The sequence below is a fragment of the Pseudochaenichthys georgianus genome, chromosome 19, assembly GCF_902827115.2.
Source record: "Pseudochaenichthys georgianus chromosome 19, fPseGeo1.2, whole genome shotgun sequence".
Classification (NCBI taxonomy): Eukaryota; Metazoa; Chordata; class Actinopteri; order Perciformes; family Channichthyidae; genus Pseudochaenichthys; species Pseudochaenichthys georgianus.
The window spans coordinates 4,475,398-4,491,106 of record NC_047521.1 but is presented as its reverse complement, the minus strand read 5'-3'; the positions used below and the strand labels follow the sequence as shown (position 1 = coordinate 4,491,106).

The window sequence follows — 15,709 nt, the reverse complement described above, 5'->3', positions numbered from 1 at the left end:
CAGCCCTCAGCATCACAACACATTTCTCAGAACTATGACCATGTGCATCCTCAAAGTCAAGCTTCCTTTTAGATCATACTACTCCATAGCCTTGTTCGTTGTTTATGTTGTATATTTTCATATTGACATGTCTTACAAGTAATGATCATGTTTCCCCACAAGACAGCATATATGAGCTTGTTACATCCTCAAGTCTGTCCACAAGACAGATTAAACATATCCAAGTCAGTGCATTCACAACATTCCTGCACAGATTCTCCTGTCATTTGTCTTTGATCTCAGGCAGTGCAGTGGCTAGCACTAGCAAGTGTCCTTTATGACGCATACTAAAGCTCTGATGTCTTATCCCGCCTGGTTGGACAGGAGACATATCAATACAAGTTGGTTTATGTTTTTTAGGGAGACAGTTCAAATGTAAATTAGAAGTAGCATGGCAGTATTGTTTGCTACTAAAACATTCATTCTTCTTTCAAGAGTAGAACAACTGGAGGGCAGGTGATTTTAATGTCAGTGTTTGGTCATCCGTATATTTATGTTTCCAAACATTTTACTTTCAGATGCTGAGTAAATAGGATTCTGTGCCTTATTTAAAAAAACATTTGTAGAACAAATAAAGAAATGAAAGCATTACTGCACCTGAGCAGATGTACCAGATGGGCCTGGGGGCGGCCTGCCCCTGCTGCACCTCGGTGACGTCGCTCTGAGAGCCAATCAGGGTGTAGCCTCTGAAGGGCATGCTGGAAGTAGGAGCTCCTGAAACCTCATTCAGCAGAGACAGGAAGTTGTCATCAGCAGCGTGTTCCTTCCCTTTTTGGAGCAGCGCCTTCACTGCCTCCTCTGTGCGGCCACAGGCCTGAAGCACCCTAGGTAGTGTCCTGGGCGGTGCGGCCGTGTCAGTTGATCTCTCCGCTGGACGGAGAATCACGTGAACATTTGAACCTCCGAATCCAAACGAGTTGATGCCTACGATGCCGCCTCGGATGGGAATGGGCCGGTCGACCACCTGAACCCGACCGTCGCTGAGCGCTGGGATGTCCGCGTTCGCACTGTTGTAGTGCAGGTTGGGGGCCCAGACTCCTCGCTCTAGAGAAAGCACCACCTGTGTGGTGGAGGAACAAATAAAACAATTAAGAAAAGCAGACGTGATACAGAGATAGCTCATTATCAATACATTGACTGGTATCATTTCTCATATTTGTATTATATTGTGATCAAACTATTCCTGTTTTGATTTTGTAACTTTTTCTTAAATGTGTCATTTTAAGCACTTTGGGCTGCTTCCTTTATGGAAGGTGCTATACAAATAAGGTTCTTTTTTGTATTTTTCTGTTTAATTGATATCTGCCTTTCTTCCTCTTTAAATGTGACACATGTATCCTGCCGTTAGGAGGATGAAATGACATACTGTAAGGATGAGATATTTGTTGGATGACCCGGAATTTAGCATAATAAAAACAATTGGATGCATTGGATTTTTAAATATGGCAGAAATAAGATCTGTTGAAAATGCTTGTTTATAATACTTAAAGGTGGGGTAGGTAAGTTTGAGAAACCGGCTCGAGATACACATGTTGTTATATTCCATGGAACGCTCTTAACATCCCGATAGCAATGAATATCTGAAGTGCTTTGACAAAAAATCCATAAAAAAAGTCATCAGTGGAAGCCGTGGCGCTGTGAAAAGCACGACCAATCATCTGAGCCGGCCCGGCTAAAGTAACTGGATGGCCTACCTTCCTGTCAGCCTTCCATCTGTGCACAAGCTTATCTGGTTCCCTCATTGGTCATGTGTGCGTTCATGTGTGTTGGAGGAGGGGCTCTGTGAGGAAGTGGCAGATTTTCTCTGGCTGTGTATTTTCAAATTCTAGCGCACTCCAGCTGGTTTCTCAAAAATGACCTGCCCCACCTTTAATTGCATTTGTAAGAGCGCTTTTCCAAATGCTCAAAGCACTTTGCATGAGATATTACACATATCAGACATGTAACAGTGAATACAAAACATGATGACATTGGGTACTCTCAGTTAGTCACTTTTTTACGACTTGTGAAAGCTTCAGAAGTGGGGTATACACTGATGAAATTGATGTCATAATACAAAACGTGAACATCTTGTCAGCTTGTGTTACCATAGATCTTATTTCAGGCATCTTACGAAAAACCCATTAAGGAAGAAAATGACTGAGACAAGCGAACCATATAGCTGAAGTGCCGACTCATTCCTGCACCACTCTATAGCCATTTAAGTTGGCTGCAGAATTATTTGCCTAATAAATTACAATGGCAGGTTTCTCGTCCCACCTTCCATTGAAGACATTAAGAATAGGTACAAAAACATTCACCCAAAACATATGAATCAAAACTAAATCCTCAGAGCACTCCTTAAGTCTCACCTTAGCGAGAGCAGACAGACCCGAGGCCGGTTCTGGATGGCCCATGTTGGACTTTGTGGAGCCGATTAGCAGGGGCTCTGACCTCGAGTCACAGAACACACTGACGATGCCGTTCACTTCCTGCGGGTCCCCAACCTACAGAAGGAGAGCGGAGATTACACGTTGTGTTGAGTTCACTTTTACATTTTCTTTTCGACTATCCGTCTGGTGAGGCATGACGAGCTGATCACAGGCGATGTGTGGGATCGGTGTGCACTGACCTTGGTCCCTGTGCCGTGGGCCTCCACATATTCCACCTGCTCAGGAGATATATTAGCTGCCTGGTAGAGAGAGCGAACCAGCCTCTGCTGCATCTCACCTGAAGGGAAGGTCACACCTGAGGGACAAAGAGGACACGTATTAGAACCATACACATCACATCATAACTGCGTGGTGACGGTCAGGCGGTTAGCGTGCACCCTCACCCTGCTCCTTGTACCCATCCGTGTTGTTGCCAGCATTCAGCACTGTGGCGTAAACTCGTTTAGCCATCGAGCGCTTCGTCAGCAGCACAGCCACTGCCGCCTCAGAACGGCAGTATCCGTTCCCTGTCCGACAGATGGAACAATAGGAATGATGTATTGATATACAAATGCATGGTGAATAGAAGTAAACATGAAGAGCTGAGACTCCGCCTCTTTGTCTCACCTGATGCGTCAAAGGACTTGCAGGTCCCCTCAGGACTGAGCATGCCCAGCTTCATGAACTGCACCGAGGTGTTGGGCTTGAGCAGCAGGTTGACCCCCCCCACCAGAGCGGCGTCACAGTGGCCCTGGCGGATCCCGTGGAAGGCGTTCTCCAGAGCCAGCAGGCTGGAGGAGCAGGCCGTGTCGATGGCAGTGCTGGGGCCTGCAGGGGGAGAGGAGGAGTTACAGCTGTAGCCTGTCAACTGGATCACTTGTGGTCCAGAGAAATGCTCTGAACTGAAAGATATCGGGCCACTTGGGGGCAGCATTGGATCCAGATGTGCTTTGATGTAGCAGTGCAGGTCTAACACATTAAGTGCCATTCCAAACCAACAAGTGGGAGTTAGTAAACCCTCCAACAGGAAGTCATTCAACTGACCAACAGGAAGTCTGTATCTGTCCTGACCAACAGCTGCCCTAACACTGTGTGTGTCCCTCGTGCAACACACTGTGTAGAACTTGTTCTGTGCAAACATTAACATGTCGACCTTATTGTTGGGAACATACTGAATGTGCTCTTCTAAGATCAGAGTAGACATGATGACAAAGGCCCGACGCAGCTGTGTACGTAACCGGATGTATGATTACCCAGAAGAGCGTCAGGACACACTGTTTTAGGAATATGATAGCTGTGTGACAACGATGAACATGATGATTCAGTCTCTATGAAGATAGACATAAGACTGTCATGTTTATTGCTTACGCAGGCCTTAGGTCATCTGAACTAAACCTTGAATACTGCTTTGAACCGGTATTCTCCCATCTGGTGACTGTGTACCTCCCTCTCTTGTATACAAGCATGTGAAGGACACTGTTCGGGGACTATTTGTCCCACGCAGCTCTGTGTGTGATGACTACTTCCATTCTTGCAAGGATAATAAAAGCATGTTTCCTGATATTGAAGATCAAGCCGGTGATGAGTGATGTTTTTCTAACACTTATTGAAAAAACAGGTTTAGACATTTTATATTGTCATACAGTTGTAAACAACTTGAAGGTTACATTGTATTTAAAACATTTTAAATTAGGATCTTATAAACTTGTGTCTATTCTACAAAACAGTAAATGTATGCATTTGATTATGAAGATGTATGTAAACAGGGACTTCTGCAAAGACCAAGCAGCTCATAGACATCAGATTTCATTATTATTTTGTATTTTTCGATATACTAATACTGGTTACAAAAAGTGACGTTGTTTCTGTTTCTGCCTGAGAGAGGGAAGACCGCCCTAAAGTTCGCCGCTGTATTTACAACCTCCGACTTACGGAAGGAGCCTCTTTCAGCCTAGAGTGTGAATACAGACGTAACTCACTCTGTCATGAAGTCTAAGAGTGTAGGAGTCCAATTGGAAAGGGGCCAGTTTGGGTTTTGGCATAAAACTCCCTATAGACACCATTAGAGTTTGGTGAATAGTTGTGATAACACATTCCTGATTAGAAGAGTAAAGTATTACAATTCTCCGTCACATTCCCAGCTGAGTCTGTGTGTGTGTGTGTGTGTGTGTGTGTGTGTGTGTGTGTGTGTGTGTGTGTGTGTGTGTGTGTGTGTGTGTGTGTGTGTGTGTGTGTGTGTGCATACCGCTGAAGTCGAAGAAGTAGGACAGTCTGTTGGCCAGCATGGCGCGCTGGCAGCCGGTCATGCTGTAGCCCAGCAGCTCCTCTGGATCCCTGCTGAACGCCTCTCCAGCCTCCGAGCCGCTCACCCCGATGTAGACCCCCGTCTTACTGCCGCGCAGAGCAGCTGGGTTCAGTCCTGCGTCACAACGTGGCATTGTCTTCAGATCATACACTCTATTTCATCACATAGCCCTTTCTTAGATAACCTCTTAATAGCTTAAGCTCCGTTTGAAATGAGATCACAGAGGAAATACAAGTCACACTTCATCAAGCAAACGGTTACTGTATTGCTTTCCAACCATTTCTTCCCCGTTTCACTAGAATGACAGGCGTTTTTAATTTTCAGTGCTTGTCCTTAAACTCGCCGTTTTCTCACCTCCATCTACGATCGACTCGTAGGCGATCTCCAGCATGAGGCGGAGCTGGGGGTCCATGGTGTTGGCCTGTTTGGGGTGCACTCCGAAAAAGGCTGCGTCAAAGTGGCTGATGTCCTTCAGTTTACCGTTCCTCTTTGGAAGACCGTACAGACCTAGGAAAGACAAAAAGAACACAAAGTTAATATGAAACTGAATTCTTTGGGTGGTGGGTAATGTAGCCTAGACTGTCGGTATCAGAACAAATGTTCACGGGGGTGTGGGACCAAGCGGCAGAAGCAGGCTGTAGAAGGAGGAGTTTCCATAGACCCCCATGTTCAAATGCCCAACTTTACAGCAGAAATAAACATGTTTCTACCCCAGCATGCAATACAATTATTCTGGATATAGTTAGATTCCACCTTCATGACAATGGATTGGGGAGTGCATTTTTTTTATAAAGCACCGCTTTTAGTTATATTAGGTCTTAAAGTTTTTGCATAAATTAGGGCGTGGTCACCTTGAGTGACAGGTCTCTGCGGTGAGTGCTGCTTCTAGCTTTCTGTCCCTCTGCTAGCTCCGTTAGCTCTAGGATGCTACAGGGGCTCAGCTGCGAGGCTGATCCGGGGAACACAACTTGAACTCGGACGTGTTTGTTGTGTTGGTGCTTGGTGGAGTATTCTTCATTTAAATATCGGACTTATCTTATGCCGCCTCGGCTCCGCCTCTTTGCCCTTATTTGGATCAGGCTGGAGGAGGCGGGAGTTAGGCTCTGACGTCACAGTCAAGACGGCAGCGGCCGACTCTGCCTACGAAGGGCTTTTCAGCAAATCTGCAGAACCTATGGGTGACGTCACGGACACTACGTCCATTTATATATACAGTCTACTGTATGTGTGGGACCCACAGTAATGCTGGGCTTATTAATGGACATGGAAACAGTATTATTTTGTAAAAACATTTGTATTTTGTTGTTATTATCTGATATATGTTCACACGCAATAGCAACTATTTAGAAGGTAGCAGAAGCTGCAAATGCATCATTAGTGGACCTAGCCGACATTATGCAGCTACGTTGCAGTGATTCGCTTCTGTTTCTGTATTTTCACGTGGGGAAAGCTGGTAGGAAGGGGTATCAAAGTAGTGCCACAGGTGTATAAAGAACATGTAAGTGTAACAAACTCGCCATAATTCAGATATTAGATGGTTATATAACCATTGTTATGTTGCTTTACGGTTAAATGAGGAGTGTATCATGTGTATGTCACCTGCTAATATGGACAAATGCCATTAGTGTCACCGCCTTTAGCCAAATAATAACTAAACAGAATTTTTTATGGTTTGTTTCATCCAAGTTTAGGAATTGACTTGAATGTTATTCAGATGCATCATCCATTAGACCAAGTAAAGTGCTTGTGTGTCTGTGACCATGTCATCTTCAAAAAAGAATGTTCAGCAGAATGAAGGATCACAATGCTGACCGTATCGTAATAGCAGTTTCCAACACAGCATTAAAATAGTCCATATTCAGGTTTCTTTGATCCACCTTCACTGTGGCACTGGGCTTGCTAGAAGCTACGTGTCTTCTTGTTTATAACAGACCACTTGTTGCTTTGGCTGCTAACCAGTTTTCCTGTAGTTGCACATACTGTAACCGGCTTGCAGCATTTCTCATAGAGATGTGATTTACCATTTTCTTTTTTTTCCGTCTCTTTGCAAGGACCCCTTCAGGCCATTGCCCTGTGCTGGGTTTCACTATTGTCCCTACTCAGAGTTGGGTGTAAGTTAAACCTGTTAAGCCCTGAGCCTGTTTTTCAGGTCTCATGCTCGAAAATGACATTCCCAGAACAAATGACCATATCTTCCCTTCTAAAAGGGTTACATTAATAATCTTTTTTCTCAAAGTAATTATAAACCTGTGAGTTGGATGTGGAAAAGTCAGAATAAATATAGATGTTTTTTATTTTAAAGAAAATTCAGATTGAACATGGTAAAGATAAAGAACTGTAAATTATAGTGTCCGTCCAAAAAATATGTTGTACTTATAGTGAAAACTAACCTTGGATGATGGGTTAGTAGACTAAAAGCTTTAGGAATCCAAAGTACAACATATAATAGGTACCCTGTATCAAGATTGATGCAAAACAAGTGATATTTGACCTTTTTAGACAGATTTAGCAAAAAAACCCTCTTCTGGGGCCATTTGGGTGGACTGTCCTCATCTCTGGCCCCCCTTCTTCGATTTTGACATGTGACATCTCTTTCTGACCGTTAGAGCCAATATAATCGAAGGGGAATCTCCCCACACACACACATGGCGAAACGAAAAGGTGGGGGCTTTGCGCACACAGTTTTGCTCCAGAGTGAAGCTGTCTCTAGGTCTGACATCTCAAAACCGAAAAGCAGATTTATTGCTCATGGATTATCAGAAATCATTCAAAGTGACACAGACACATTGGATTAACTTCAGCATCGTTTTTATCGTTTTAAAGCCATTGAAGACCACTTTTGACCAGACTACCACACAGGTGAACCATTTTGCAGTTTTTAGCTAACTAGCTCCATATGTTTTGATGTGTGTTCTTGTTATTATCTCCGAGAATTCGTATAATTGAGTGATAGTGAGGGTACCCATCGATTCTGTGTCCCCTCACGATGTGAAACGATGGGTTGAGATGTGCAGCAAAGATAAATAATAAGGTTTTGTGAGTGAATTTCGGTGCAGTCATCCGTTAGCATTTTTCGCTCGTTGCTAATTCAGAGGCTCAGCGGTAGCATTGTGGGATTTTATTTGAAAAAAAAATTAAAATGGTGGGTTAGATGAGTTTCTTTCCGTTACATGGATATAAAACATTCATAGTTTATTAAATGAACATGCCCTCAGACACTGTTTCCTGCAAGTTGCAGGAGGCCCCCGGAACCGGGGTCTCTCGGGCTTAACACGTTTTTAACGCGTTACTTTTGTCGGTAACGGAGTAGTGTAACGCGCTACTTTTATAATTCAGTAATCACACTACAGTTACTAACATTGCCCCGACTATTATCCACTGCTGTGAACACCACGTCAAACCTCAACAAACACCTGCAAAGAACACATGCTAAGGTGAAGCTAATAGCTAAGGACCCCCGAACCCAGAGTGAGGATGTTGTGAGTGCACCGCCGCCGAGGCAACACAAATTAGAATTTCGAGGACCGGTAACCAAAGCAGAGATGGACAGGCTTGTAGCATCCTTCATAGTAGAGGAAATGTTGCCCATTTGCACAGTGGAATCATCATCGTTCAGAGACATACTGCGCACAATACAGATAGCAGGAGACAGAGGACAAATAGGAAAACATTCAGGAGCTATCTGGATCAGTCTTATGCGACAATGGAAACTGAACTAAAGAACATTTGAAACTTTAGCAGTCTGTGTGATCTGCCTGCAGGGAGGGGCGGGCCGGCCCTGCGAGTAAAGTAACGAGTTACTTTATGTAGAGAGTAACGAAGTAATGTAATATTACTTTTTTTAAAGTAATATGTAATATATTACTTTTTTTTGGTAACGACCCCATCTCTGTAAACCCTACTCTCCCAAGATGCCTCGTGTGTGGTCTCAGCTGACCCAGTGCAGCTCTTTCAGCGCATGAATGTGTGCTTAAGATGGTTGCCAGGATCTGAGGGATGGGTCTTTTATTCACAGAGAGGAAACAACTGAAGGGCAGTGAGGGAGGACTGGAAAAAGTGGAATGTGGGCAAGGGTGTCAAATAGAAAAGTAAGAGAGAGAAAACTAGCTGCTAAATTCTCAGCACGTTGTCTTTTTCTTGCTAAATCCGTTAATCAAGATGGGTGACCAACTAGCACTCACTGAGAGCTAAACTCAGCAAATGGCTCAGCCTCATCTGAAAACACACAGCCCCCTCATTCATTTGTATAATGTACCAACGTAAAAGGCTCTGGGGAAAAAAACAAAGGGTTGTTTGGCAAAAGTTGGACCTAATCCAACTTCTGCTGCCAAACAAAATAGCGTCATCTGCTATACGCCGCATTATCAATCATATGCAAACGCATACTCCTAGTAGATCTACTTTAACACCTACAATTAACCTACATTTATAACCATCGGATTTAAAATGACAAAAGAAAACTGATTACAGGAACTTCTAATTACTGTCTGGTTTGATTGCAAAATGGCTCACTGATGCAGTGACAAAATGTTGGTGTTTCTTTTTAATAATCTCACCTTTTTTGCACAGAACCTCCATCTGTGAAGACTTGTATCTATTCAATAGTTCAACATGTATTGTTTTTCGTTTCATTTCAGAGCCTGGCCAAACTTGTCTCTAGAGCAGCTCTGTAACTGCCAACAGATAACGAGGTCAAGTTTAAATCTACACACAGACGGCATTAATGTTTACAACGTCAGCTGCTGAGATAATAGCTGTTCTAGTGACACGGGGGAAATCAGCTATCTTTCAAAGTGAGCACAAGAGGGTTATCTTATCAAGGAGATAAGAGGCCATCGTAACTGTCAGAATGATGTTATTGATTTGAACAATCATCTATGTTGGCAACTTACACTACACCTAAGAAGTGAATGTCATTATTTATTCTGCTTATGTTGTTGTTTTAAACTGTACTACATTGTGAATGAAAAAAGTCAGCTTTAGCAGTTTTGGTAGTTGTTTACTTTGGACAGAAACAGGCTACTTTTCCCCTGCCTTTCTGTTCAAATTCAGTGTTAATAAAAAAATATTTGTGTTGTCTAAGAAACGTGATGGATGTATTTTAATTAGTGCTGTCAAAATTATCGCGTTAACGGCGACAATTAATTTTTTGAATTAATTGCGTTAAAATATTTAACGCATTTAACGCATGTGCAGAATGGCCCGCCCCATACGTGCCACCAGTGGCAGCGCCAGGGTATGGCTGGGGTAGGCTACACCCATACCAAGAAATGGCTTAGCCCCACCATGAAAAATGATGTTAAAGTAAGCAAAATAAAGTCTGCCAACTCGCGGAGTAAATTGCACAGACAGCAGTTAGTAAGATTGATTTCAGTAGCCACGGTTTTGAAAACTTTTGTCACGTAGTGATCGTCTTCTCAATAGAACATCTTTGATAACGGCGTGGTGTTGTTGCAGGAAGTCCCGACGGAGAATACCTGTGCTGTAGTACAGGGGTGCACATAACTGATACGCAGGTTATGTGCTTAATCAGAGTCGGTCTCCGTGTGCACAGACAGGGCTGCTGTTAACGTCGGTCTGTACGGAACTGTGCCAAAACTACGCCGACCGGCTGCGGAGGGAGACTCCCCCCTTCACTGGAGAACTGCGCTAAAACAGTTGATCACAACGTTCACACTCTGTGGTCACGAAGTACTCCAGTAGCCCCCCCCCCCGTCCCCCCGTCGACTTTCCTGAAGTACTTTTTGATGATTGATAGGTGTGTGGGCTGTCTTTCATTTTGACACGCGGACATTTTTTATAATAAACATAGATACTGTGTGTTAAATGGATATATCCGCCTTCTTTCGTTTATCTTTCCATTCCCACAACAATATACATAAAGAAATGGCATATTTTGGACATAGTTCGAATGGTGATTAATCATGATTAATTAATTTTTAAGCTGTGATTAATCTGATTAAAAAATTGTAATCATTTGACAGCCCTAATTTTAATCATCATAAAACATATGCAAAGATGTGTTTGAACATTTCGAAACATGCATTGTTTGCATCAAGGTTTGGTGTATGTCATTTTACACTCACATTTTTGGCCTTTAAAAAGATATATATTGTAAATTCTCCCCTCATACAAGACATTACAGCTAAATAGAGTTTATGTTTAAATATGAAAAAGAGTCATTTTGAAATGCTAACTTTTGGTGAATGTAGGAGAAATCAAGAGAAGATCCTGTTGTTCTGGAGCTGCTGTTGGCGTGTGTTGCAGGACTATACATACAGAAAGTCTGTTTTTCCTTTTAACTAATAATAATAATAACTAATGAATTCATCCAAACGGACATTCTTTCTTTCTTTTTTTAGAAATGCAGTTTTCACCCAATCAATCAAATAGATCTATCTTTATGAGGTTTTACCTGGTGTCCACCGCCGGTCGTCCTCCGTCACCATGTCCACACCGTTGATGAGGTTTTCCCAGAATTCCTCCAGGTTGTTGGATTCGGGCAAACGGCCCGATATCCCTGCTATGACTATATCATCCATGCTGAATGACTGTGAACAGAGAGAGAGACATGTCAACAATGAGCGGGACACATTATGTGTACACTGCGGCCATCAGTGTGAACGCGTCTGTCTGCTGAAGAAGCCTGCGTTACCAGGACAACACAAAGTATGTTGGCTCCTCAACAACACACCAAAGTGATTTATTATGTCGAAGATGTTTTTAAGCTAATACTGAAAAAACATTGAACTGCCCAAAACTAAATCTGCAACGATTTAAAACAAGCTTAACAGCTACATATTTCCGAAGCCTACTTCCTGGAATGCCCTTCATTTGCATGCTAAATATGTTTATAGAAAAGGTCAAATGATTGTATGATGTAGGGCTGCAGAGGCCTCCAAACTGTATTCTACAGACCTATTGCTATGCTTGTGCGGTACAGATCCTCTTAAAAACCTAAACAAAAAACATTTGAAATATATCTTTCAAAGATAAGAAGAATAATAAGGAAACAAATATCAATCTCTCCAATATCTTTGATAATATCGCAATTTCAGTAAAAATAATCACAATTAAATATTATTTTCAAATCGAGCAGCCCTGATAGTGATCTGCATTAAAATGCCATTCTTAAAATTAAAATGTATTTAAGATCTATTGGAATTTGAATTGACTGATATCGTGTAAATCAGCTGACTGTCTTTCCAGTCAGCTGATTCCGAGCCGGTCCGGTGAGTGCATGCACAACTGTGTCACATTTAATCAGTGCAACACTCACAGACATATTGTAAACACAATACAGTCAGTCGACGGCAGAAAGAGATGTACGCAATAGATTTAAAATTCTCTATCACCCAAAAACATGACATATAAAATTCTAAAAGATCTTCATGGCAGTTAATGAACTGTACGCCTATATGTTCACACTAAGCATGTTTCGGTATTGAACCATATGTAATCGTGTTGGTGTTGACTGGCAGCTTTGGGAATGAGGAGTCTCTCTGAGCATGCATGAGAGAGCACTTACAGACAATGTAGTCTGTGGATACACTGTGTACATGAGTGAGCATAGCCGAGTGTGTGTGTGTGTGTGTGTGTGTGTGTGTGTGTGTGTGTGTGTGTGTGTGTGTGTGTGTGTGTGTGTGTCTTTGTTCCTTGTTTCTAGGCCAGGTCTTTTTGTGTCAGCAGGGCCTGGCCCATCAGCCAATGGGCTTGCAGCTTGGCACAGAGCCACTCTAAATGGAAGCATGTCACCTCCTCGATGTGGAGCAGCCGTCCTGACCTCTTCCCTCACAACATACTGTTCACGTGAGCTTGGGTGTTAATAGAAACAGTGGTACACAGCATACAGTATGCTAAAGTTGAATTCAAGGGGGGGACATTGTGATGTTGGTGAAAAGTCACTGGGGCAGTTCATCGCAGCTGAGGCTACAGTGGAAGCTAGCTCTGTGTCTGACACTAACCACAACATTATCAGTATGTGTAATGGAGAATCACGGAAACTTCACAAAGGAAGATGAAAAGAAATATTGTTTTATCACAGAAATGGAGGTACCACTAAATCCATTGTAATTACTCCATGAACATCGAACCGACAGCGCTAGAATCAATAATGCAGCATCATGCAGTATTTAATGTTTTCAGCTTACAACTTACTCAACATGCTGAGAAATAGTTGCAACTATCCTTAATATAAAAAATACCTTTTTGACTTCTTCAGGGCCGGGTTCATCAAAGCGGTTGTATATTAGACCCTTGCTACCACAGTGCCCGCTTCACATGAAGGTCCTGCATTACCCTTGTGGGGTCCACTTGGCAATAATCACCCACTAACTGTACACTGACCCTTTCTAAAACACCGGCCATATGAGAAGGCTGTGCCCTAAATCATACATGAGATTTAGAAGATGACTTTCTCTGTTACGATTGAATCGCCGTTGCATATGTTTAAGGTATAAGGCCTACCTTCTGCATCACGTTGTTTTATTATCACTGATGCGCACGCACACACACACACACACACACACACACACACACACACACACACACACACACACACACACACACACACACACACACACACACACACACACACACACACACACACACACACACACAACACACACACACACACACACACACACACACACACACACACACACACACACACACACACACACACACACACACACACACACACACACACACACACACACACACACACACACACACACACACACACACACACACACACACACACACACACACACACACACACACACACACACACACACACATATTCAAATAAGACAAGACTCTTATCAAAAAATAAGAGGCCATATTAAGCTTATTTTGGGGCTCCCTTTCCTGTAGTGTGTTCTATAGGTTTTAGTGCATGTAAATGGTCTGCAAAGGCTCAAATCCCTGTGTTCCTCTCCCCCCCTGCCTGAAACACTTCCATTGGACTCCTTTGCTTACCTCTCTAACATAATGACATCACTATGTTAAACTCCCGTCTTCTATCGTCTAAGGGGCGGGGCATCTCTCGGTTGACCTTTCAGAGCAGAGCCGGCCAGCTAACCAATCAGAGCAGACTGGGCTCTGGTTTCAGACAGAGGGTGAAAAGAGGTGCTGCAGCACAGGCAGTATGAGAGAAATAAAGAGCTGTTTGAACATTAAAGCATGGAGACATGTAGAGACACTACATACTGATATACACCTGAACATCAGCAGGAGAGGACTCTTTAAAGTAGAGACACTACATACTGATATACACCTGAACATCAGCAGGAGAGGACTCTTTAAAGTAGAGACACTACATACTGATATACACCTGAACATCAGCAGGAGAGGACTCTTTAAAGTAGAGACACTACATACTGATATACACCTGAACATCAGCAGGAGAGGACTCTTTAAAGTAGAGACACTACATACTGATATACACCTGAACATCAGCAGGAGAGGACTCTTTAAAGTAGAGACACTACATACCGATATACACCTGAACATCAGCAGGAGAGGACTCGTTAAAGTAGAGACACTACATACTGATATACACCTGAACATCAGCAGGAGAGGACTCTTTAAAGTAGAGACACTACATACACCTGAACATCAGCAGGAGGGGACTCTTTAAAGTAGAGACACTACATACTGATATACACCTGAACATCAGCAGGAGAGGACTCTTTAAAGTAGAGACACTACATACTGATATACACCTGAACATCAGCAGGAGAGGACTCTTTAAAGTAGAGACACTACATACCGATATACACCTGAACATCAGCAGGAGAGGACTCTTTAAAGTAGAGACACTACATACTGATATACACCTGAACATCAGCAGGAGGACTCGTTAAAGTAGAGACACTACATACTGATATACACCTGAACATCAGCAGGAGAGGACTCTTTAAAGTAGAGACACTACATACACCTGAACATCAGCAGGAGGGGACTCTTTAAAGTAGAGACACTACATACTGATATACACCTGAACATCAGCAGGAGAGGACTCTTTAAAGTAGAGACACTACATACTGATATACACCTGAACATCAGCAGGAGAGGACTCTTTAAAGTAGAGACACTACATACTGATATACACCTGAACATCAGCAGGAGAGGACTCTTTAAAGTAGAGACACTACATACCGATATACACCTGAACATCAGCAGGAGAGGACTCTTTAAAGTAGAGACACTACATACCGATATACACCTGAACATCAGCAGGAGGACTCTTTAAAGTAGAGACACTACATACCGATATACACCTGAACATCAGCAGGAGAGGACTCTTTAAAGTAGAGACTCGACATACTGATATACACCTGAACATCAGCAGGAGAGGACTCTTTAAAGTAGAGACACTACATACTGATATACACCTGAACATCAGCAGGAGAGGACTCTTTAAAGTAGAGACACTACATACTGATATAAACCTGAACATCAGCAGGAGAGGACTCTTTAAAGTAGAGACACTACATACCGATATACACCTGAACATCAGCAGGAGAGGACTCTTTAAAGTAGAGACACTACATACCGATATACACCTGAACATCAGCAGGAGGACTCTTTAAAGTAGAGACACTACATACTGATATACACCTGAACATCAGCAGGAGAGGACTCTTTAAAGTAGAGACACTACATACTGATATACACCTGAACATCAGCAGGAGAGGACTCTTTAAAGTAGAGACACTACATACTGATATACATCTGAACATCAGCAGGAGAGGACTCTTTAAAGTAGAGGCACTACATACTGATATACACCTGAACATCAGCAGGAGAGGACTCTTTAAAGTAGAGACTCAACATACTGATATACACCTGAACATCAGCAGGAGAGGACTCTTTAAAGTAGAGACTCAACATACTGATATACACCTGAGAAAGACCATTATATGTCTTCTTTTATCTCAATTGACCTAGA

The 15,709-nt window shown here is 42.7% G+C and overlaps 1 protein-coding gene across 1 annotated transcript in view; it reads right to left on the bottom strand.

The window, feature by feature from the left end:
• Window positions 1-15,709, bottom strand: part of fasn (fatty acid synthase) — a 50,403-nt gene that overhangs the window by 30,283 nt on the left and 4,411 nt on the right. The window contains exons 2-9 of the mRNA XM_034107899.2: window positions 11,171-11,306; window positions 5,110-5,262; window positions 4,696-4,869; window positions 3,078-3,278; window positions 2,855-2,977; window positions 2,651-2,766; window positions 2,391-2,525; window positions 637-1,099 (exon numbers count right to left, since the gene is read on the bottom strand). Of these exons, the coding sequence (XP_033963790.1) occupies window positions 637-1,099; window positions 2,391-2,525; window positions 2,651-2,766; window positions 2,855-2,977; window positions 3,078-3,278; window positions 4,696-4,869; window positions 5,110-5,262; window positions 11,171-11,297 (1,492 nt within the window). The 5' untranslated portion in view covers window positions 11,298-11,306. The remainder of the gene's footprint in view (window positions 1-636; window positions 1,100-2,390; window positions 2,526-2,650; window positions 2,767-2,854; window positions 2,978-3,077; window positions 3,279-4,695; window positions 4,870-5,109; window positions 5,263-11,170; window positions 11,307-15,709) is intronic.